The following is a 26,172-nucleotide window of genomic DNA, read 5'->3' as shown; positions in this document are numbered from 1 at the left end:
TATTCCTTAAAAAAATTTAAAAGCAGATGTTTTCAAAATCAATATGCAAAGGACTACAGAATCACCTCCTCTTGAAGATGTTGAAAAAGAAAGACATTATGCCCTTTCTCCACTATAGCCAACACTCAGTCAAGCAGAAAATACAAATCCCCCCAAAACTTTGAGGCATAGCTTATATAATTTTATTATTTAGTCATAGTAAAAGAATAAGTCTCCTAAGCATAATATGTATACATATTACACATATGTAAAAATTGTTGTTTTACATTTGCATATACATAAAGAAGTATGTTTTTACACTTTTCTTGGTAAGTGTTTGTTTTTTTTTGTTTAGAAATGTCTGAAACTTCAGACAAAAACAATAAAACATTTAATATTCATTTGTGAAACTGTATAATTTTTATTTATGTATATGCACATAGCAAAAGCCTGGAACCTGGGAAATGCAATATGGTAAACTCTTTTTTTGTTTGTTTTTTGAGACGGAGTCTTGCTCTTTCGCCCAGGCCGGAGTGCAGTGGCGCTGTCTTGGCTCACTGCAAGCTCCGCCTCCTGGGCTCACGCCATTCTCCTGCCTCAGCCTCCAGAGTAGCTTGGTCTACAGGCGCCTGCCACCACGCCCAGCTAATTTTTTTGTATTTTTAGTAGAGACAGGGTTTCACCGTGTTAGCCAGGATGGTTTCGATCTCCTGACCTTGCGATCCGCCCGCCTCGGCCTCCCAAAGTGCTGGGATTACAGGCGTGAGCCACCGCGCCTGGCCCTGGAATATGGTAAACTCTTTATTTCATTTTTGTCTTCAGCCACTTAAGTACTCTTCTCAAGAGGCATGTTTTTACCAGTTACTCGTAAATCTGTCCCCAATCAATATCTGTAAAACCATATATATCATGATATAGCTATAGATATGGATGTAATAGCATCCAAAAGATGCTGCTGTTGCTTTTTTCCACTCAATATACCTTCAAGATCATTCCATATTGAGACCAGTACATGTAATAATACATATGTATCGAGAGATAATGAGATAACCTCTCATTATCTTCAACTGCTCCTTATTATTTTATTCGATGGAAATACTAAATCTGTTTAACCATTTCCTTATCAATGCATGTTTAGGTTTTTATTGTTCTTTTGGATTTACATACACACAACATTTGAATTTCCTTATAAATTTGTTCATTTCACACATGTACAATTATGTCTGTCAAATGTCTCAGCAAACGAATTGCTAGATCAAAGGGAATATACATTTTATTATGAATGGATATTGCCTAATAGCACTTTGAAAAAATTTTATTAGTCTACACTCCTACAGCAGTGTATGAGTTTGTTTCCTCACACCTTCACCTACCTGTTAGATTACCAGACTTTCTTATCTTGCTGATCAAACAGGTGAAAAGTGGTATATCTTTGTAGTTTGAACATACATTTCTTACACTTTGAGTGTGATTGAGCATCTTTTCATATGTTTAAAAGTTATTCAGATTTTTAAATTGGACCTTGTCAATTTTTCTACTTGGTGGTGGGTATTTTTCTTATTGATTTGTAAGAACTCTCTTCGCACTAGAAATATTATCTTTTTTATATGATATATATTACAGATAATTTCTAACAAACTTTTTATTTTTGTTTTTATGGTGTTTTGAGTCATCTGGGATTTTTAAAAAGATTATGATTTAATTTCCTTTTGTTTATGGCTTCTATGGTCATATTTAGAGAGGACTGTTCCATGCTAAAATTATAAAACAATTTTGCTTTGTTTTCTTATAGTGATTTATATTGTTAAACCTATGATTCATCTAAAATTTATTTTGGAGTAAGAAGTAAGTTAGAAATCCTTTGTGTTTATGTATGTGTGTATGTGCATTTCCACCTAGCCATAGCTTTGTCCCAGAATTATTAATTGATAATCAGTTCTTTCCTACTGTCTTACCATACCACCTTTATTGCATATTAAATTCTTATTTGTAATTGAGCCTAGTTAAAAAAGAATCTATTTATTTTTCATTGAATGCTTCATCTTTTCTCATGCCAGATTCATGGTGTTTTTGGTAGGGCTATTTAATTTTATTTTTCAAAATTTTTTGTGTTTTTTTTTATGCTTGATTCTCAGAATTACATTTTGTAGCCACCAATATCCCTCAAATTCTATTTTTTTTTAGATGGGGGTTTGTGGTGATAATACAGATTAATATAGAGAGAACTGATATGTTTTTTGATATTAAGTCTTTCTACACAAGACCAAGATATGCCTTTGCATATCCTCAAGTCTTCATTGGAACCGTATAGTACCATTTTAAAATTTTGTTCAAATACATCTTGCACATTCCTAGTTATATTTATTGCAGTTAGATTTATTTTTTAGCCTATCATAAATGAAGGCTTTTTCCCATTATCTTATGACTGGCTAATGTTCTATACAGCAAGACTCCTGATTTTTGGACTTCAATATTGTATTCAATATAAGAATTTTCATTTTACAAATAATTTTAAAGTTTTTTTCTGCACCAGCAAATGATCATTATGCAGGTTTTCTTTTCTGCTCACAGCAACCTCCGTCTCCCGGGTTCAAGCAATTCTCCTGTCTCAGCCTCCTGAGTAGCTGGGATCACAGGTGCCGCGCCACCATGCCTGGCTAATTGTGTATTTTTAGTAGAGACTGGGTTTCGCCATGTTGGTCAGGCTGCTCTCGAACTCCTGGCCCCAGGTGATCCGCCCACCTCGGCCTCCCAAGGTGCTGGGATTACAGGTGTGAGCCACTGCGCTTGGCCAATTTTCTTTAAAGTAGAATTTATATGAAGAAACAGTTTCTGGATCTCAGGTCCTTATATTCTTGATCCATCCAAAGTTTTCCTTCCTCAAAGGATTTTCTTGCCTCCTTGAAAACTTTTACAACCTTCCTCTGCCATCATCTGTATCCATTTTTTCTTTAATTTAAAAATTAGTGATTAATAAATGTTAATGGTGATAAGAAGTCAGTGCCTCTGAGCATCCTCTGGCAGACATTTAGAAAGAGTCTTAAAGGGGACTTCCCCAAAGGATGCTTTTTGAAAATTCTAGCAGGATATTTCTCTAATTCCTAGCTGAATAGTCCCGAGGCTGAGTCCTCACTGTCTCCCCTTTGTCCTTTTTACTGTCTAAAAAAGAATATCATTCACTCTAATGGTTTTAAGTAATTCTTTCAAATGGATAAGTTTTACATTCTATGACCTTATTTTCACCTTTTTTTTTTTTTTAGACAGAGTCTCACTGTCGCCCAGGCTGGAGTGCACTGGCACAATCTCGGCTCACTTGCAACCTTTGCCTCCAGGATTCAAATGATTCTCTTGCCTCAGCCTCCTGAGTAGCTGGGATTACAGGCGTGCGCCACCATGCCTGGCTAATTTTTGTATTTTTAGTAGAAATGGGATTTCACCAGGTTGCCCAATCTGGTCTCGAACTCCTGACCTCAAGGGATCCACCCACCTTGGGCTCCCAAAGTGCTGAGATTTCAGGCATGAGCCACTGTGCCCAGCCCTTTTATTTAACTCTAATTATGACATCGAAATGTCCCATTGAGAGTCTACATTGATATGTTTGAAATAAAATTAACCATATTCACCATAACCACCACCACTTCTGGTCAAGGCAGTTCATTTAGGCCGTGATGGCTCCTTCTTAGGAATCAAGGGTTTTATAATAAACAGGTAATCAGTCAGGACTAAGGAACAGGGACAAAGACAGAGACCAGATATATGAACTGGGCCAAAATGAAAATAAAAGGAAGAATTGAGTGAGGTTAGAAAAGAGAACTGTAGGCCAGGTGTGGTGACCTGTGCCTGTAACCCCAGCACTTTGGGAGGCTGAGGCGGATCACGAGGTCAGGAGATCGAGACCATCCTGGCTAACACGGTGAAACCCCATCTCTACTAAAAATACAAAAAATTAGCTGGGCATGGTGGCGGGCACCTGTAGTCCCAGCTACTGGGGAGGCTGAGGCAGGAGGGTGGCGTGAACTCAGGAGGCAGAGCTTGCAGTGAGCCAAGATCATGCCACTGCACTCCAGCCTGAGCGACAGAGCGAGACTCCATCTCAAAAAAAAAAAAAAAAAGGAGAACTATAATTTAGGGGTAACCGAATTATATTCCACCTGGGGTTTTCTGGTTCTAAGTATGGTTGGTACCAAAATGGGTTGAGGACCACACAAAGCATTCATTTCCACTACTGGACCTTGGATACAGTTCTTAGGTCTATTGACCCTCTTCTTAAGTTCATTGGCAAATGGGGCTTGGTTAGGACAAGATTAGCCAGATTAGAAAACTGGAGTGAGATAAAGCTGGCAGGCCAATGGCATGTGTAGATACTTGAGCGACTAGAAAAAGGTAAGAACAGAGGGTGGGGGAGAGAAAGGAAGAACACCACCAGAAGACACAGCCCAATATGTTCCTTTATCTGACTACTACATCTAAAGTTCTTCTTACTACTATTTGATTCTCTCTACCTATTTTTCTCTCTTATACATAGACTTATTTTTAATAATACTCAATGTATAATTTTTTCATGTAAAATGTTATCTAAATTTATCTTCACAATACTCAGGTATGAAAAGGCAGAAACTTGTATTACTGTTTTACAGATGAGGAAACAGACAAGAATGTAAGTAATGTTTCAATGTGGTTAATAAGTGGTAGAACAAAGCACAGAATCTAGGCTTCCTGATTGCAACTCAAAGTTCCTGCCATTAGGCCCATTGTACCACTCAATAATGTAGGCAAAATTTATGGCTAACAATATAACAAGGATCACCCTCTCTAAAATATTGCCTCTTCCCTTCACAAAAAACTATGTCTGTGCATGACTGTAAGCATGTTAGTTACCAAGTGCCAAGTGACCTTGATTTTAAAACTGGGCAGGTGAGTTAATCTCACTGGCTTTCTATTCTTATTTAGCTGTTGCTGTAAGAGGTTTAGAGTAGCTTTCTGAGGGCATATGTTAGCCTTCAGTTTTAGTGAGGAGTAAGGGACTAAATCCAGCGAAAACTTATGTGAAAACAACCTGAGGAAAAGCTGTAGACTGTGAGTCAAGATGGGGAATGGCAAATCTATAGCTGGTGATCAGATAGCAGTTCCTATACAAGAGACCCATGTGTGGTACAGAACATTTATGATGGAATATCCATCCGGCCTGCAAACACTACATGAATTTAAGACACTTTTGGGTCTGCAAGGTCTGAATCAGAAGGCCAATAAACATATTGATCAAGTTTATAATACCTTTGACACGAACAAGGTAAGATCTTTTACTTTTCATTTCATTTGAAAATGCTATGGTTCTGCACTCTTTCCTTTTTTTTTTGTTTTTCCTATAAAATAGCCTTAAGTAAAATGTGTGCATCCCACTGAATAGAGAGGTCTTCAGGCAACTCACAGCTTGTAGGTAAGTAAGTCATTAAACACTTTTAGTACTGACGGCATGAAAATAATTGGGAACTAGCCTCTAGGAAGTGTTCTGCATGTAGGGAGTTATTTTAAAACCAAATTAAATCTCGGCATGGAATTCTAATGCTATCATTTAAATAAATCTAATAAGTACAGATTGATTTACAAAGACTGTTGTCGAAGTATTTAATGCATTGGTGACATTTTATAGAAAAGCAAATTACAGGACTCTGCTTTTAAAAGTGTGATTGCATCTAGATTGGCAGATATAATCAATACAAATTAGCCAACATGTTGTCTGTACTCAAATCAAAAGTTAAACTGCTTCATATTACCTTTTTCCCCAGAGTTGACCAATTTCGTTTGGGGAAAATGGAAAGTTAACAGTTTTAAATTCAGACAAATTTTTGTTTCTAAAGATTGTTACTCAGCTATTGTCTTGAATTTACTCATTACTGAGGAGCTGTAGTGCATTTAATTTCATTTCTTGAAAAAATACAAAGAGAAGGGAAAAGAATATATGGAATTGAAAAAAAAAGGAGACACAAAAAAGCAACAACCTCAAATATCAGGCTCAGGTTCTGCCTGCTTTTACTTGTTTATTTTGGTTATTTTACTGTAGATTTGTATATTTCAAAATATGTAGATGTTGACTAGAATAAAAAGGAACAGAGAAAATGCTAATAGAAAATAGATGACTTTAGAAGGCCATCCAACTGATAATAGAAGAGAAAGAAGGGGAGGTAAAGTGAGTAAAATTTAAAAAAACTGGTTGTTTGACAGGATGTGTAGAATTTAGCAAAATACTTTAAACCAAGAAGCAGGTGACTTAAAAGGAGGTAACAGGCAGGAACTTGGGAAAATTAAACCCGTGCAAAATTAACAGCTATTTTAATCCTTGTAGCAATGTCAGGAACAGATTTCTGTAGGACATTATGGTATGGTCTTTTGTGCTTTGTTACCAAACATGAGTTAAGCACTGCCTGTTTAGCATGACAGTGCTTTCCTCCTCATCAATTTTACTTAGTGTCAATGTAAGCAAAAGGCGACCTTCAAAGAGCTGACAAATCAGTGGGAAAATGTGGCAGATTCCGCTTTTGTTATTAATCCTGGAAATGTGTTCCAGATACTATAACCATGATGCCACGTTGTCTTTATTTGCCTCGCCCTGTGTATGTGTCTCTCAACTCTCAATCTCAGTTTTCTCTTACTTTCTCTCTGTCATTCTCTGTGCTTCACTCTTTGTATGGCTGCTATAAGCAGCCCAATATCAGGATGAAAGTCTGTTGCTCTAGACAGCAGCTTCTTAGGCTCTAAGTACTCCTGAGAGGTTAGAAAATGAGCTATCTTCGAGTTTTACAGTTATTATCCAAAGGCGTTGATGTCATATACCATGCCAGCAGTTAGGTTGCTGGCCCGGTATTTGTGAACGCATTGTACATGTCAGTGGTTCACATGCAAGAGTGGGAACATGCGGAAAGGAGTCCTGGATAGAAGCAAGGATCTGCTGTCAGATGAAGCCCACTGTCAAGGAAGCAGGGACAATGTCCACACAGGTGTGTGTGTCCTTGGTGTGAGAGCCCTCTCAGTGTCCACCACAGGAATTGCCCGACCTATCCCAGGAGCTTAATTTAGATGGCTTGGAAGTTCCGCTGCTATTCATCAAAGAGATTTTATGTTTGCTTAGGAAGGAAGTGAGCCTAAGCAGTAATGACAAATGCCACAAAAGGTGTGGGGATCTCAACATAAAATCAGGTGGTAAAATGACAAGAGTAAGGATTGTTCATTATCAAGTGATACTAAGAAATGATGTGCAGTTATGCACAGAAAAAGTCATATATTTAATTAGATGAACTGATAAAACTAGCAACTGTCCAGAATCCCCAAAGATTTGCTATTTCTATGCAGCTTCTCTGCAGTTTTCTTTTTTTCTTTGTGTTTTTGTAAGTTCGACTTTATTTTTTAAATTTTATTTTTAAAATGAATTTTTTTTTCTCTTTTTTTTAATTTTTTTTTATTATACTTTAGGGTTTTAGGGTACATGTGCACAATGTGCAGGTTTGTTACATATGTATCCATGTGCCATGTTGATTTCCTGTACCCATTAACTCGTCATTTAGCATTAGGTGTATCTCCTAATGCTGTCCCTCCCCCCTCCCCCCACCCCACAACTGTCCCCGGAGTGTGATGTTCCCCTTCCTGTGTCCATGAGTTCTCATTGTTCAATTCCCACCTATGAGTGAGAACATGCGGTGTTTGGTTTTTTGTCCTTGCGATAGTTTACTGAGAATGATGTTTTCCAGTTTCATCCATGTCCCTACAAAGGACACGAACTCATCATTTTTTATGGCTGCATAGTATTCCATGGTGTATATGTGCCACATTTTCTTAATCCAGTCTATCGTTGTTGGACATTTGGGTTGGTTCCAACTCTTTGCTATTGTGAATAGTGCCGCAATAAACATACGTGTGCATGTGTCTTTATAGCAGCATGATTTATAGTCCTTTGGGTATATACCCAGTAATGGGATGGCTGGGTCAAATGGTATTTCTAGTTCGAGATCCCTGAGGAATCGCCACACTGACTTCCACAATGGTTGAAGTAGTTTACAGTCCCACCAACAGTGTAAAAGTGTTCCTATTTCTCCACATCCTCTCCAGCACCTGTTGTTTCCTGATTTTTTAATGATGGCCATTCTAACTGGTGTGAGATGGTATCTCACTGTGGTTTTGATTTGCATTTCTCTGATGGCCAGTGATGAGGAGCATTTCTTCATGTGTTTTTTGGCTGCATAAATGTCTTCTTTTGAGAAGTGTCTGTTCATGTCCTCTGCCCACTTTTTGATGGGGTTGTTTGTTTTTTTCTTGTAAATTTGTTTGAGTTCATTGTAGATTCTGGATATTAGCCCTTTGTCAGATGAGTAGGTTGCAAAAATTTTCTCCCATTCTGTAGGTTGCCTGTTCACTCTGATGATAGTTTCTTTTGCTGTGCAGAAGCTCTTTAGTTTAATGAGATCCCATTTGTCGATTTTGGCTTTCGTTGCCATTGCTTTTGGTGTTTTAGACATGAAGTCCTTGCCCATGACTATGTCCTGAATGGTATTGCCTAGGTTTTCTTGTAGGATTTTAATGGTTTTAGGTCTAACATATAAGTCTTTAATCCATCTTGAATTAATTTTTGTATAAGGTGTAAGGAAGGGATCCAGTTTCAGCTTTCTACATATGGCTAGCCAGTTTTCCCAGCACCATTTATTAAATAGGGAATCCTTTCCCCATTTCTTGTTTTTGTCAGGTTTGTCAAAGATCGGATAGTTGTAGCTATGCGGCATCATTTCTGAGGGCTCTGTTCTGTTCCATTGATCTATGTCTCTGTTGTGGTACCAGTACCATGCTGTTTTGGTTACTGTAGCCTTGTAGTAGAGTTTAAAGTCAGGTAGAGTGATGCCTCCAGCTTTGTTCTTTTGGCTTAGGATTGACTTGGCGATGCGGGCTCTTTTTTGGTTCCATATGAACTTTAAAGTAGTTTTTTCCAATTCTGTGAAGAAAGTCATTGGTAGCTTGATGGGGATGGCATTGAATCTATAAATTACCTTGGGCAGTATGGCCATTTTCACGATATTGATTCTTCCAACCCATGAGCATGGAATGTTCTTCCATTTGTTTGTATCCTCTTTTATTTCATTGAGCAGTGGTTTGTAGTTCTCCTTGAAGATGTCCTTCACATCCCTTGTAAGTTGGATTCCTAGGTATTTTATTCTCTTTGAAGCAATTGTGAATGGGAGTTCACTCATGATTTGGCTCTCTGTTTGTCTGTTATTGGTGTACAAGAATGCTTGTGATTTTTGTACATTGATTTTGTATCCTGAGACTTTGCTGAAGTTGCTAATCAGCTTAAGGAGATTTTGGGCTGAGACAATGGGGTTTTCTAGATATACAATCATGTCATCTGCAAACAGAGACAATTTGACTTCCTCTTTTCCTAATTGAATACCCTTTATTTCCTTCTCCTGCCTGATTGCTCTGGCCAGAACTTCCAGCACTATGTTGAATAGGAGCGGTGAGAGAGGGCATCCCTGTCTTGTGCCAGTTTTCAGAGGGAATGCTTCCAGTTTTTGCCCATTCAGTATGATATTGGCTGTGGGTTTGTTATAGATAGCTGTTATTATTTTGAGATATGTCCCATCAATACCTAATTTATTGAGAGTTTTTAGCATGAAGCATTGTTGAATTTTGTCAAAGGCCTTTTCTGCATCTATTGAGATAATCATGTGGTTTTTGTCTTTGGTTCTGTTTATATGCTGGATTACATTTATTGATTTGCGTATGTTGAACCAGCCTTGCATCCCAGGGATGAAGCCCACTTGATCATGGTGGATAAGCTTTTTGATGTGCTGCTGGATTCGGTTTGCCAGTATTTTATTGAGGATTTTTGCATCAATGTTCATCAAGGATATTGGTCTGAAATTCTCTTTTTTGGTTAAGTCTCTGCCAGGTTTTGGTATCAGGACGATGCTGGCTTCATAAAATGTGTTAGGGAGGATTCCCTCTTTTTCTGTCGATTGGAATAGTTTCAGAAGGAATGGTACCAGTTCCTCCTTGTACCTCTGGTAGAATTCAGCTGTGAATCCATCAGGTCCTGGACTCTTTTTGTTGGTAAGCTATTGATTATTGCCACAATTTCAGAACCTGTTATTGGTCTATTCAGAGATTCAACTTCTTCCTGGTTTAGTCTTGGGAGGGTGTATTTGTCGAGGAATTTATCCATTTCTTCTAGATTTTCTAGTTTATTTGCATAGAGGTGTTTGTAGTATTCTCTGATGGTAGATTGTATTTCTGTGGGATCGGTGGTGATATCCCCTTTTTCGTTTTTTATTGCATCTATTTGATTCTTCTCTCTTTTCTTCTTTATTAGTCTTGCTAGCGGTCCATCAATTTTGTTGATCTTTTCAAAAAACCAGCTCCTGGATTCATTAATTTTTTGAAGGGTTTTTTGTGTCTCTATTTCCTTCAGTTCTGCTCTGATTTTAGTTATTTCTAGCCTTCTGCTAGCTTTTGAATGTGTTTGCTCTTGCTTTTCTAGTTCTTTTAATTGTGATGTTAGGGTGTCAATTTTGGATCTTTCCTGCTTTCTCTTGTGGGCATTTAGTGCTATAAATTTCCCTCTACACACTGCTTTGAACGTGTCCCAGAGATTCTGGTATGTTGTGTCTTTGTTCTCATTGGTTTCAAAGAACATCTTTATTTCTGCCTTCATTTCATTATGTACCCAATAGTCATTCAGGAGCAGGTTGTTCAGTTTCCATGTAGATGAGCGGTTTTGAGTGAGTTTCTTAATCCTGAGTTCTAGTTTGATTGCACTGTGGTCTGAGAGAGAGTTTGTTATAATTTCTGTTCTTTTACATTTGCTGAGGAGAGCTTTTGTGTATGTCTAAGGTATACAACATTATGTTATGGGATACATATGGATAGGAAAAAGGGTTACTGTAATGAAGCAAATTAACATATCCATCATCTCACATAGTTACCCATTTTTTGGTCTTTGTGGCAAGAGCAGTAAAATCTACTAATTTAGGATGAGTTGCATATAAGTACAATTTTATTACTGTAGTCCTCATGGTGTGTAATGAATCTCCAGACTTGTTCCTCCTACATATCTGCTACTTTTATCCTCTGACCTACATCTCCCCATTTCCTTTTCTCCCACCCCACTCCTCGTAACCACTCTATTTGATTTTTTTTAGATTCCACGTGTAAATGAGATCATGCAATATTTTTCTTTTTCTTTTATGTGCTATAGATGGAAATTATTTTAAAATGCATTTCATACTTTTCTACCTCCTCAAAGTGCTGGTAAAGCGCTTTCTTAATATATCAGGGTCATTATTATGAACAGCAGTTGTTATATTCTGTGTAATACCATGAGACACCCATTCCCATTGAAGTTTCTGGAGCTGTTTCCTTTTGTGCTTTTATCATTGTGTTTGCTTTTTCTTGTTGTTCTGTCTTTTCTCCTGCTGTCAAACTCACATTTCACAGCTTTCTTATTGTTATAATATTAATGAGCTTTTGATCTCTTTTTAATGTGCCATTTCTAACCTGGCTTTAGATTGTATTCAAGCTAAGCATGCCTATTAGGATAGTGCTTAAAATAAAAGTAAATACATTCTGAGATTTAAAGCATAAAATTTATAATAATATTTTTTAGCTAATCACACAGCATGGTGGATTTCTCCTTGGCATTCAATAACAATAACACTTTCTGAGTGTCAAGGATGTGGGGAAAAGAGAGACCTTACACACTATTCGTGGGAATAGAAACTAGTACAGCTACTATGGAAAACAGTATGCAGGTTCCTCACAAAATTAAAAATAGAACTACCATATGAACCAGAAATCTCACTTCTGGGTATATATCCAAAGGAAATGAAATCAATATGTTGAAAGGTTATCTGCACTCCATGTTTATTGCAGCACTATTCACAACAGGCAAGATATGGAATCAACCCAAGTATTATCCATCAGCAAATGAATGGATTAAGAAACTGTGCCATATATATGCAATGGAATACTATTCAGCCTTAGAAAAACAGGGAAATCCTGTCATTTCCAGTAACATAGATGAACCTGGAGGACATTATGCTTGGTGAAATAAGCCAGACACAGAAAGACAAGTAATGCATAATCAACCTCACTGATATGTGGAGCCTAAGAAAATCAAGCTCAGAGAAGCAGAGAGTAGAATGGCTGTTGCCAAGGACTGGGGGTGACGGGGAAGAGGAGTAATAGGGAGATGTTTGTCAAAGGGTACAAAGTTTTAGTTATGCAGGATGAGTAAGTTCTGGGCATCTTGTACAGCATGGTGACTATGGTTAATAAAATATTTCATACTTGAAAATTTCTAAGAAAAAATCTTCGATGTTCTAACCACAAAAAATAAGTATGTGATAAGGTGATGGATATGGAAATTAGCTTCTTTTAATCATCTCACATTGAATACCCATATAAAAATAACATATTGTATACCATAAATATATATAATTTTTATTTGTCAACTATTCCTTAATAAAGCTGGAAAACAAAACCCACTTTCTGAGTGGTTATGATGTTCCTGACACTGTTCTAGGTGCACTGAATAGATGAATACATTCAACCATCACAATGGTAATGGAACCTATTTTATGGTAATGGCCATGGCCTTAGCACCTCAGACCTTTGGGGAATGTAATTGACCAATGCCCTAGATGCTTCACTTTAGAATTCAAATTGTGCTTGCCCTGAATCCATGCGGCCTGGGCTTAGACTACCACCAATGATTGAGTGCAGCAAAAATACTAAGGCTGGGTTATTCCTAACAGACAGGAGAGTCCTCTGTCTACAGGCTTTGGCTCAGGGATTCCCTGGCAGCTTTGCTGGACCTTGGGTTGCAGGAGTGCCTAGGACACTTCTCCCAACCTTCCCTCTCTCTCTTCTTCACCTGGATCAGATTGACACCATGGTCTGACAGCTGGCTCAACTGTTACAGACTCCCTCCCTATTTCCTTCCACACATGGCATTTCTCCAAATAAAATCCTTAAATTGAGCTGAATAGGTCTACTATCCTATTAATAAGACTCACGGAAAAAGGGGCCAGAGAAAGTAGAAGATTATAACAAAAAAATCAGAAAAATTGGCCACTGTGGTGGCTCATGCCTGTAATCCCAGCACTTTGGGAGGCTGAGGCAGGCAAATCACTTGAGGTCAGGGTTCGAGACCAGCCTGGCCAACATGGTGAAACCCCATCTCTATTGAAAATACAAAAATTAGCCAGGCGTGGTGGTGGGCACCTGTTATCCCAGCTGCTTTGGAGGCAGAGACAAGAGAATTGCTTGAACCTGGGAGGCGGAGGTTGCAGTGAGTTGAGATCGTGCCCTTGTACTCCAGCCTGGGTGACAGAGTGAGACTCCATCTCAGGAAAAAAAAAAAAAGGAAAATTTCCCAGATCTGTTAGATGCAAGTTTCACAAGGCCCAGCACAATGTGCAGAAAGACATCAACCTACAGCATATTTTAAAAAGTTTTATAAGAAGGGTAAAAAGAAAATCCTAAAGTCTTTCAAGAAAGGAAAGAAAACAGAAATAGAAACCAAAATAGCATTGAGCTTCTTAACACCAACACCAGAAGCTAGAAGTGGAAAAAAACCTTCCAAAATTCTGAGAGGGAATTATCGAGCCAAATCAAATATGAAGAGAGAATGAAGACATGCGAAGACTAGAAAATTTATTTCACACTTACTTTTTTTTTTTTTTTTTTTGAGACGGAGTCTCGCTCTGTCGCCCAGGCTGGAGTGCAGTGGCACAATCTCGGCTCACTGCAAGCTCCGCCTCCCGAGTTCATGCCATTCTCCTGCCTCAGCCTCTCCGAGTAGCTAGGACTACAGGCGCCTGCCACCACGCCTGGCTAAGTTTTTGTATTTTTAGTAGAGACGGGGTTTCATCGTGGTCTCGATCTCCTGACCTCGTGATCCGCCCGCCTCGGCCTCCCAAAGTGCTGGGATTACAAGCGTGAGCCACCGCACCCGGCCTACTTGTTTTTTTAGGAAGCTCTGGAGTAGGTGCTCCATCAAAAATGAGGGTTTATTAGTCTGTTCTCACACTGCCATAAAGAACTACCTGAGACTGGGTAATTTATAAAGAAAAGAGGTTTAATTGGCCTAGAGTTCTGCAGGCTGCACATGAGACATGGCTGGGGAGGCCTCAGGAAACTTACAATCATGATAGAAGGGTGAAGCACGTCTTTACATGGTGGCAGGAGAGAGCAAAGGGGAAAGTGCTACACACTTTTAAACAACCAGATCTCGTGAGAACTCACTATTGCGAGAACAGCAAGGGGAAAACCACCCCCATGATCCAATCGCCTCCCACCAGGTCCCTCTCCCAACATTGAAGATTACAATTCAACATGAGATTTGGGTGGGGACACAGAGCCAAACCATATCAGAGGACATGTATCAACAAGCAGGAAAAGAGTAATCCAACATAGGAAATCAGGTAAGGACAGTCTCAGGATCATAGAACAGGAAAGTCCAGATCAACAGCTATATGCAGAAAGTCCAATGAGCTGCTAATCCTGTTTGAGAAGGAAGAAGGGGGATCCTGGGAGGAACTTAAAGAATGACATTGATGAATCAGCTACTATGTTTGAGGATTTCAAAAGCAATATTAATTTGTTAATAGATATTTAACAAATCTGATGCTACATTTGACTGAAAATAACAAGGCAAAGTACAAGGAAAACTACCAAAATTTAAAATGAAATACCTTAAACATTTTTATTATGAAAATTTTCCACATACAAACGTGGAATAGCTCTCATAGACGCATCACCCAGCTTCAGCAATTATAAAAATTTTGCCATTTTTGTTTCATCTGTTCTCCTACATGTGTTCTGGATTTTTTAAAAGAAAAAAGAACAGAGCCCTCAGAAATGATGCCGCATAGCTACAACTATCTGATCTTTGACAAACCTGACAAAAACAAGAAATGGGGAAAGGATTCCCTATTTAATAAATGGTGCTGGGAAAACTGGCTAGCCATATGTAGAAAGCTGAAACTGGATCCCTTCCTTACACCTTATACAAAAATTAATTCAAGATGGATTAAAGACTTATATGTTCGACCTAAAACCATTAAAATCCTACAAGAAAACCTAGGCAATACCATTCAGGACATAGGCGTGGGCAAGGACTTCATGTCTAAAACACCAAAAGCAATGGCAACAAAAGCCAAAATCGACAAATGGGATCTCATTAAACTAAAGAGCTTCTGCACAGCAAAAGAAACTATCATCAGAGTGAACAGGCAACCTACAGAATGGGAGAAAATTTTTGCAACCTACTCACCTGACAAAGGGCTAATATCCAGAATCTACAATGAACTCAAACAAATTTACAAGAAAGAAACAAACAACCCCATCAAAAAGTGGGCAGAGGACATGAACAGACACTTCTCAAAAGAAGACATTTATGCAGCCAAAAAACACATGAAGAAATGCTCCTCATCACTGGCCATCAGAGAAATGCAAATCAAAACCACAGTGAGATACCATCTCACACCAGTTAGAATGGCCATCATTAAAAAATCAGGAAACAACAGGTGCTGGAGAGGATGTGGAGAAATAGGAACACTTTTACACTGTTGGTGGGACTGTAAACTAGTTCAACCATTGTGGAAGTCAGTGTGGCGATTCCTCAGGGATCTCGAACTAGAAATACCATTTGACCCAGCCATCCCATTACTGGGTATATACCCAAAGGACTATAAATCATGCTGCTATAAAGACACATGCACACGTATGTTTATTGCGGCACTATTCACAATAGCAAAGAGTTGGAACCAACCCAAATGTCCAACAACGATAGACTGGATTAAGAAAATGTGGCACATATACACCATGGAATACTATGCAGCCATAAAAAATGATGAGTTCGTGTCCTTTGTAGGGACATGGATGAAACTGGAAAACATCATTCTCAGTTTACTATCGCAAGGACAAAAAACCAAACACCGCATGTTCTCACTCATAGGTGGGAATTGAACAATGAGAACTCATGGACACAGGAAGGGGAACATCACGCTCCGGGGACTGTTGAGGGGTGGGGGGAGGGGGGAGAGACAGCATTAGGAGATACACCTAATGCTAAATGACGAGTTAATGGGTGCAGGAAATCAACATGGCACATGGATACATATGTAACAAACCTGCACATTGTGCACATGTACCCTAAAACCCTAAAGTATAATAAAAAAAAAAAAAATAAATAAAATAAAAAAATAAAAGCAAGAAAAAAAAAAAAAAAAAAGAAAAAATACTCCAACATTATGTAATTTTGTCCTAAAAATATTTATTATTCATCTATACCAATAAGGACATTTTAAAAACATAAGTACTATGCCATTAGCATACCTAAAAATAACAGTAATTCCATCTTAAACTTTAAATAGACAAATAATAATGGTATATGTTTATGGGGTACAATGCTATGATATGATATACAGTTGACCCTTGAACAACACAGGTTTGAACTATGAGGGTCCACTTACAGATTTTCTTCCTTCTCTGCCACCCCTGAGACAGCAGAACCAACCCCTCCTCTTCCTCCTCCTCAGCCTACTCAAACGTGAGGATATCCTGATGAGGATGAAGACCTTTATGATGATCCACTTCTACTTAAAGAGTAGTAAATATATTTTCTCTTCCTTATTATTTTCTTCATAACATTTTATTTTCTCTAGCTTACTTTATTGTTAGAATGCATTATACAGTACACATAAGATAGAAACTATGTGTTAATCAACTGTTTCTGTTATTGGTAAGGCTTCCAAGCAATAGCAGGCTATTAGTAGTTAATACATTGTAAAGTGATTAACTCAAGCTAATTAAAATATACATCATCTCACATACTTATCATTTAAGTATGAGAGAACATTTAAAATCTACTCTTTTAGTGATTTTGAAATACACATTATTATTAACTAATAATTGCTAATATCATCTAATACCCAGTCTATGGACCAATTTTCAATTGTTTCAAGCATCCTTTTTTTTTTTTTTTCAGATTCTTGATTTGAGCTAGGATCCAAACAATGTGCCATGTTGCATTTGTGGTTATGACTCTCAAGTCTTCATTTTTTTTCTGTAATAGTTCTCTAATCATCTCCTTCCCTTTTCATGCCAATGATTCATTAGGGAAAGTGAGTCATTGGTTCTGTAGAATATCCCGCATTCTAAATGTATCTGATTGTCCTCTTGTGTCATCTAACTTGCTTTTGATTCTTCATATTACCCATAAACTGGTATTTAGCTGTAGAAACTTAAATAGATTCAGATTTGTTTGGCAAGAATAGTTTAAAGGCACATAATTATTGGTTGTCTTTAGTGAATTGTCTGCTAGGTTCAGGTGGTGTCAGGCTGATTACAATGAGTCAATTACTAACTCCATGTAAAACAAGGAAGTCAATAATTTTGGTATGCCACGGCTATGCAGAGAACAAAATGTGCCATAGGCTGGGCACGGTGGCTCACGCCTGTAATCCCAACACTCTTCAAAGGCCAAGAAGGCGAGTAGATGGCTTGAGTGCAGGAGTTCGAGACCAGCATGGGCAACATAGCAAAACCTTGTCTCTAAAAAAAATACAAAAAAAAAAGTAGCTGGGCACAGTGGCTCACACCTATAGTCCCAGATACTCAGGAGGCTGAGGTGGGAGGATTGCTTGAGTCCGGAGGGGTTGAGACTGCAGTGAGCAGTGATTGCACCACTGCACTCTAGCCTGGGTGACAGAGACCCTGTTTCAAAAAACCAATTACCACAATCATTACAATGAAACTCTTTTAGATTAACTACAATTAAGGGAATCTGGTGGGAGAACAATAGTGTGCTGGTGAATGCTTCATTAGCTCAGAGGGTTCAAGGGCAGGTAACTCTGGTGACATTTGCTTATTTCCATAGAGTAAATACTCGTGCGGTGGCCAATTTCGAAGCTAATGACTGTTTAATACTTGGCTTATACAATTTAACAATCAGCTCACACTGGCAGATGAAATATGCTCCAGCACGTCATTGGGTTATATGAGGGTCATAAAATTAAATACTTCTCTTTTGTATAACAGGAAGCCAATGTCTAAAATTAATAAATCAATATATAAGAATAAGCATCTTCATTACAAATGTTGAGTAAAGACTAGGAAAAACCCCACAATTCAGTGTTTTTAATGATAGGTCTTTTAGTTGTGTTTAATTTTAAATAGGTACATGTTCTATGTACATGCTTAAAAACGGGATTCTTTAAAAATTTAAAGATAGCACAGAAGACAGCAAACCTTAATAGGTGAGGTCAGTGAGGGAAACTGCTCCTCTCAAAATTAAGATCTGTCTCTGGGAAAGACTTGGCAACACAAGTTCCTTAGTTTCTACAGCTGGGAATCATCCATTCCATTATGAAAATTCTACTGATTTCAAAGCCGATGTCCTAGACTGGCATAAACGTGTCAAAACATAAAGTCTCCATGATGAGTACAAAATGAAAGTATGTGGCTCTTGCGGTCAGTGTTACACCTAAACCAGGTGAGATGATGGGACTTGAAGTTAGGTGGGCTCCAAAGACCGGCCACAACAACTACCACTGCCAACGCAAAACCTGGTGACGGCCTAGTGAGCCTTTGAGGGCCGGGTGCGGGCCAGCACAGATATAACAGAAACTGTAGATTTTTGTTGCTGGCCATTGGTTCCTTAAAGGCAGTGAAAGTGGGCAGGGGCTGCACTATTCTCACCTAAGCATCCATAGGCTTCACCTGGAGACTGATACAAAACACCCAGTTCTCGGGAAAGTACTTGCTGTTCTGGGAATGAACCTGCACTCTGGCTATGCTCCTAGGGAGTGCACAAAGTGGAACTTCCTTCTGCTCTGCTGACATCCATGCAGAGGCTGAGGATGAAGGAGCACCTGGCCCTGCCACTCATCCTGCGCTCTGCACTTTAGGCGTGCTGCCTTCTTTCTCACCCTTCGTTTACTCCTCTAAGTCTCCTTTCTCTTTTTAAGTGCAAGTGGTACATCAATTCATCATCATGAAACAATAGTACAGAAATATGAAGAATAAGAGGATTATTGACCCCCTCAAATCCCACATTTCCCCAGAATGGGCACCTATTATAGCATGACGGCATACAGGAGATAGCAAACATATTTACTGAGTGATTAAATAAAATAATAGGGAGATGTTGTGCTGAACCCCTATTAACCTTCATAAGGAAGGCACCAGGTTCAAGAGGCCAAACAAGCTGCCCAGAGCCAGCAAATGAGACATGGGGTTTCATTAGGGGCTTATATACGAGAGAGAGCCCAGTGGCAGGGGCTGGACAACATAACTGCATGGCCCAGTGGTGGCAGGCTGGGCAGGAAAACTGCAATCGCTTACAAACAGCATGCAGTTGCTATAGTGTTTTCAGTTAAGACCCTCCCCTTAATGACCTCCACCTGGCAACCTTCATTTTACCTAAAATTCAGGGCCTCAATCACCTGTGACCCATGTTCCATAGGACGGGACAGGGGCTTAGATGTTCCTCATAGACAAGAAACAAATCTCTGGGTTGGCCGGTCCCGGATTCTCTATCTCAGAACACATTCAGGTGCATCTGCCAGACAGGGTCATCCTCAGGTTTCTCTGAAATTATTCCTATCAGGTGTGTTTACCCTGCAGGAAACAACTTAAGTAGCCTCACTTTTACATATGCACTTCTTTCCTTTCCATTCCTCTCTTTCCCTCCTTTTTTCCCCATATGTATTCCAAAGGAGGCCACCATAGCTTCCAAATTGCAAGTTAGTGCTTAATTGGAGTAATTATCTCAAGAAGAAGTTTAAAATATATTTCTTTTCTTTATATGTTTATTTTTTTATTTGAATTTCTTGTTTTGTCCACAGACTTTATGTGCTTATTTTAAATTTGGTTTATCATTATATTTATTTATTAAAAAATTTTTCCATAAGTTATTGGGGTACAGGTGGAATGACCTGGATGAGATTGGAGACTATTATTCTAAGTGAAGTAACTCAGGAATGGAAAACTAAACGTCATATGTTCTCAGTAATATGTGGGAGCTAAGCTATGAGGATGCAAAGACATAAGAATCATATAATGGACTTTAGGGGCTTATGGGGAAAAGTGAGAGGGGGCGAGGGATAAAAGACTAAAATGTATTTCTTATTTGTGTATCTGGTAAGAATTTCAGCTTCCATACTCAGGCATTCAAGAAATGTTACTTTAGTTTTCTACTAAATTTACATTTTGAGTCCTCCTTTACGAAGGAGGGCTCTCCCGCCACTCTCCAGGATTGCATGTAAACCCCAAATCTGCATCCAAACCTCCAGGTGTTGGGGGAGAATCTGTCTACACCAGTGTTTGTGGAGATAGTCCCCCTCCTTATCTCCTGATTCATTCAGAGGGCTGTTGTTTCTTCACGGCTGTGCCTCCTAAGTCAGATTCTCTCTTAGCTACTTTATACTCCAAGGCCTCTTAGTCTGGGTCAGGCTTCTCTGGCCAAATACACCTACAGCCTTTTCTTCCAATCTACGCTAGGTGCAGGGGAACTTGGTGTATCTCTACCCAGGAGGTGAATCACAGGTGCTTCTGCTCTTACAACTGCCAAACGTGGTGTTTGTATTATGTCATCCAACTATTCTTGGCTCTCACATATCAGCGCCCCCCTCCCCCTCGATATCTGGCAACTCTCTCTTCCTTCCCTTATTCCACACCTTCCCAGCCTATGGAATCTTTATGTAATTTGGGAGTAGACTGGAGAATCTAGAAAAACTGTCTCTAATTATACATTCTTCTAAATCTTTTATGGCATAAACTTTATGCTCTGAATCCTAAATGGCTTCAACCATTGAAACTTGAGAGCTAAGAATGAACTCTTGATTCCTGCTTGACCTTCTGCTACAATGACCTATCTCTTAGGCAATGAATTTCTTTATGAATGTGGGGAGAGCTGGATGACAGGAGGGATTACCAGGAGCAAACTCACATAGTTAACATTCTGTATTATTATCTCACTGCACTTGCAAATATTTACTAAGCACCTGGAGGCATGGAGGAGGGAAGGATGCCACAAAGATGGATGAGAATTGGTCTCTGTCCTAAATTGACTTTACAATCTAGTGGGGGAAGATAGGCACATCCTCAAAAAATAAAAAGAAGTAAATAAAGAATCAAAGCTTGAGAGAGGTTTCCCCTCACATTGTACTAACTCTGTGGTTCCAAATGGACCCATAGTGTTAAGGGCTGCTTTTAAACCTGGTAATATGGTCAAGGGTCCCCTAGGGGAATTCTTCAATCCCATCCCAGCAGGGCAGATAAGAATAGAAAAATTACATTCAAATATTAAGGTTGTGTGGGGCTAGGGGTGTGTGAATAGGTAGAAAATATGATTTTCTGTTCCCTCGAAGAATTTATAGCCTAGTTGAGGAAAAAAGTTATATCAAGATTGTATAACCAATGAATAAAACAAGACAGTATAAGCAGAACTGACTGTGTGATCCAAGGTTCATTTACTGGCATCAGAAGATGCAGCAGAGGTTGAGCGATGGACTTAGTTAGGAAAGGCTTTCTAGAGAAGTTGAGGCATTTGGGGATCTTGAAAGAAGTGAAAAACTTTGATCATTACTAATAAAGGCTAACACTCAACACTTCTGTGCCAGTCACCCTTTTATGCATTTTATGTTTATTATCTCATAGAATCCTTACAACTGTATCATAGAGTAGATACTATTTTTCTCATCCGCATTTACACATGAGGAACCTGAGGCACAGAGAAGTTAAGTAACTTGCCAGAAACTACACATCAAGATTAGAATGCTGACTGCACCCTTGAATTGGTGTGTTATTCCACCTTTAACAAAGGAGTTGAGAATTGTACTGGAGAAAACAGCTCTAATTAGAGCAGGAGGGAAGAGGGAGATGGCATGTGGGGGCCTAGTTGAGGCAGAGGGTTATGGCTAGAGCATAACTGGCCACAGACTCTAGGTGTCTCAACTAGAACTTTTGCTCCATATGGGTAACAAAACAGTCGTCAGGACTACACTTACATCCTAGCTGAGAAATCAGGCACTCAGAGCACTGAGATGCCTGGAGAGTCTCAGAGCGGAAAGTCAGCCTTTGATGATACTTCCAGCTTCTGGTCCACTTTCTTGTTGCTGTAATAGATGTGAAGGTAAATAAACGGCCCTCAGGGCCACACCTAGGCATCTGGGTTTTATCCAAATAGAGTGTCATTGTTGACCCTTAAACTAGGCCAAAACTCCTCTAAGAATACTCACTTGTCAGATGCAGGAAGGCAGGGATGAACCCATTTCCAAAGGGCAAAACTGGACTAATAGAAGTCTGATTTTTGGTGGCAGGGGAATGAAATGGAGGAGGGAAACGGGTCTAAAAAACTTGTCAAAAGTCTTTGCCTCTTTTGGCACTCCAAAGATCTTACAGAGGGAGGTAAAATGGTTTCTCTAAGTGTATGGGTTTGGAACTCAAACCACAAATGGAGTGCCAGTTTAAGCCAGAAGAACAGTTGTCAGCACTAGGTTCATGTAAACTCCAGGATAAAACGAAACACCCAGAAAATCCTTAGGTTGTTATTTTCAGTTAGCAGCTTCAGCCAAACCCTGGGCATCAGGAGTGAGGGGATGATGAGTGAATTCTTAGAAACGGGGCAAAGGTTTATCCTGGACAGGAAGAGGAATGAGAAGTAGCGGGGCTGTGGGATTTGAATAATGATTATTACAGTGGGTGTGATGATGGTTTACCTACAAATCTGTTCATAAACCACATCTTGGCTTTAATGTAGCAGAAGTCCTTGCTGTTTTTATTTTTTTTTTAAATGAGCCCCTTAGGGAATCTCTTTATGATATGAATCACAGCCCAACAACAGGACAGTGGAGGCAGCACCTTGGGAAGAATCAGAATGTCTGGCCTCCTGTCCCCGCTCTGACCCTTACTTGTGGTATGTAATCTTGGACAAGACCATTAACCTCTCTGTGTCTCAAATCGTTCATTTCCAAAACTGGGACAAGACCTATGCTGCCTGCATTATCATTGAGCTCATGTGAAATAATGCAGTTGAAAACACTTTGAAAAAATGTGCAATCCAGTCCACAAAAGGATGGAATGTTTATCTGTAAAATGCAGATAACTCTGACCTCAGCCCCCACAGGTTTGATAACAGTGCAGATTTAATAGTATTTCTTATCAAGCTTGTATTTCCAAACGAAAGGTGTTTCTACAGGTGCGGGAGTTGCTTTCCTGCCATTTCTTGTTTTTAATTTTTCTTAATGCTTTGGACATTTATTCGTGCTGTTTTGGGCAACATTTGCCCCTTGCAATGGCTGCCAATCATGGAATGAAATTCATTAAATGAGAATCATCTTAGTATTTTGACTGTCGTCTTACTATAACCCAGGACTCATGCTTGGGAGCCCCAGCTCTACTTGAAATTCAGAAGTGACCTTTGGTTATCTGCTCCCTAGCTTCTTTGTGTAGGAGCCGTTAAAAATTGGAGCAGGCAACTTGCCTTTTAACTTGTGTCATAATCACTGCTGTTCATTAACCGGTGGCTACCCTGCAACCTATAACACTGTACTGGGTTTTCTGGCCTACAAAGTGACCACAATTAACTGTTTATATTCATAAGATACATTTACTGGAAACAAATGATCTTATATTACATTGTAAATCATTAAGTTGCAATCTCTTAAGGGTTAAGAGTGAGGGTTCAGAGCTACTAGCATGGAAGCTCTCAGGAAGCATTCGTTGTGATAATAAAGTACATCATATTTGTTTGGCACTTCATAATTTACAAAGAATTTTCATATATACTATCAAACAACATTTTGGTTAAGCTTCTCACAGAATTTTACCTGTTAAAGACATCAACTTTACCCACCGACATACATTTAAACGTAAGCTGTTGTAATTCATGTATTTTAACAAAATCTATTGAAATTGTGGTTCTTAATTCTGGCTATATATGAGAAGCACCTAGAGACATTATTAAAAATACCAGTGGCTGTGTTTCTAACTCAGAACAACTAAATCAAAACAATGTTTTGTTTTTTTAAGCTGCCCAATTATTCTAATGTGTAGCCACACATAAGGATCACTGCTCTCCAAGAAAGACCGCAGTCTAAGTAGCAGAAAACTAAGGGGCCGTCTATATGTGTGCCATGGGTACATAAAGAAAGCGGATTCTGACTCCAAAACTACTAATTCAGAAGCAGTTCTTCTGACTTTTAGTTACAGCCCTGGTTAAAAAAAAAAATGTCGGCATTGGCCGGACGCAGTGGCTCACTCACGCTTGTAATCCCAGCACTTTGGGAGGCTGAGGCTGGTGGATCACCTGAGGTCACGAGTTTGAGATCAACCTGGCCAACATGGTGAAACCCTGTCTCTACTAAAAATACAAAAATGAGCCGGGCATGGTGGTGGGCACCTGTAATCCCAGCGACTCGGGTGTCTGAGGCAGGAGAATCGCTTGAACCCCGGAGCAGAGGTTGCTGTGAGATTGTGCCACTGCATTCCTGCCTGGGTGACAGAGCAAGACTCTGTCTCAAAAAAAAAAAAAAAAAGCCTTGAAGCAAGTAATATACTAATAGTTATATCCATCCCACCATCGAATTCTGCCATTTTCTACATCCTCAACTCACCTCTTCTGTTCATTAAGGAGCAAGGATCCAGGCTTTTGCAAAGGAAATGAAACACTTGTAGGAGACAGGCTGATTGAATAAGGGTGAAGCTGGGTTTTATTTTATCTGTTGCAATATCAGTTTAGGAAGACAGATGCTTATAAGAGGAAGCCCATAATGTCTACCTGAGAAAGTTCCTTGCAAAAGGCTACTGTGACTGTAGTCCTAGGTCTGCAGTAATTAACTATAGTATTCAGAAGTGGTCAAACTTGGACAATTGTCTTGCCTTCCCCAAACCCACATGAGATGACTTCTGATTCACAGTGGACCTGCTAAGCTGGCTGCATTCTGGGGGCAGATGGCTAGGGCTTTCTGATATCCAGAAAACCTATTAATAATCAGGAGCTCATTTGGTAAATATTATGAGAAGTCATTTGTCTCAGAACCCCTTGAATTGTTACAGTCATGGTCAAGTCAAGAACAACAGTGTCTGATCTCAGATCTGCATAAAGATCACATTATATAACCAATTACCAAGCCAGCAGTATATTTCTGATCTCACAGAGGCAAGCCTCTCATCAGGACATTCCAGCAATTCCGTGTTTCATAGAGACGGTGTTTTGCTGTTAATATTAGTATCTGTGGGTGAAAATAGGCTAGGTCATAAATCCTGTACACAACATTTCCCTTACGGATTTTTAAAATTCACAAAAGGTATTAGTATATATTTAATATGACAGGACCTTATGTTGCCTATTTTTAAAGTTCCTAAAATGTAAATTAAATACCACTGACAATTATTGATCAATTGTGTAATGTGCTTATGCTAGCCGTCTAGGTTTCCTTACTTCTGACCATCTGAGTAATCATTTTCAGAGACATTTCAATCCATATGTTGCTATCAAATCACCACAGCTGGTAAAATGTCATTGAAAAGTGTCATATGTTAAAGAAAGCATGCAAATGTCTTCAGGTTATGGGGCTGTGAAAATTCATGAATTTTTCACAGATAGTGATGCTATGAAAAAGAACTGAAAGTTAATGCTGTGTGGGGAATCAGTTTTGATCTGTCTATAGTTCAGGGAATTTTTGTTGGAGCTGGATTGTTTTCCTAAATTAGAGAGTACATAGAAAAAATGGGTTTATCCCCAGTTGCTGTAATAACAACAATTTCTATTTCTGTGGTTTTTTTTTTTTTTTTTTTAGACAGAGTATCGCTCAATCAGAGTGCAGTGGTGCGATCTCGGCTCACTGCAACCTCCACCTCCTGGGTTCAAGCAATTCTCTGCCTTAGGTTCCTGAGTAGCTGGAATTGCAGGCGCCTGCCACCACGCCTGGCTAAGTTTTGTATTTTTAGTAGAGACGGGGGTTTCACCATCTTGGTCAGGCTGGTCTTGAACTCCTGACCTCATGATCCACCCTCCTCTGCCTCCCAAAGTGCTGTGATTACAGGTGTGAGCCATCGCGTTCCCCTCCTTCTGTAGTCTTAATATTACTAGAACTCTAGATGCTATGGTTCTTGGTTAATACTGTGTAGAGCCTTATTAGAACT

General features: G+C 39.1%; 1 protein-coding gene across 2 annotated transcripts in view; it reads left to right on the top strand.

The window, feature by feature from the left end:
* The first annotated feature begins 4,948 nt into the window (after positions 1 to 4,948).
* Positions 4,949 to 26,172, top strand: part of GUCA1C (guanylate cyclase activator 1C) — a 50,868-nt gene continuing 29,644 nt past the window's right edge. Inside the window, exon 1 of one of the 2 annotated variants that reach the window (XM_055259778.1) lies at positions 4,949 to 5,269. In XM_055259778.1, the coding sequence (XP_055115753.1) occupies positions 5,066 to 5,269 (204 nt within the window). In that variant the 5' untranslated portion in view covers positions 4,949 to 5,065. The remainder of the gene's footprint in view (positions 5,270 to 26,172) is intronic. The other variant, XM_055259779.1, reaches the window with a different exon arrangement.

The sequence above is a fragment of the Symphalangus syndactylus genome, chromosome 21, assembly GCF_028878055.3.
Source record: "Symphalangus syndactylus isolate Jambi chromosome 21, NHGRI_mSymSyn1-v2.1_pri, whole genome shotgun sequence".
NCBI classification, from domain to species: domain Eukaryota; kingdom Metazoa; phylum Chordata; class Mammalia; order Primates; family Hylobatidae; genus Symphalangus; species Symphalangus syndactylus.
The sequence above is the reverse complement of the archived record's forward strand: the minus strand, read 5'-3'. Positions and strand labels throughout refer to the sequence as shown.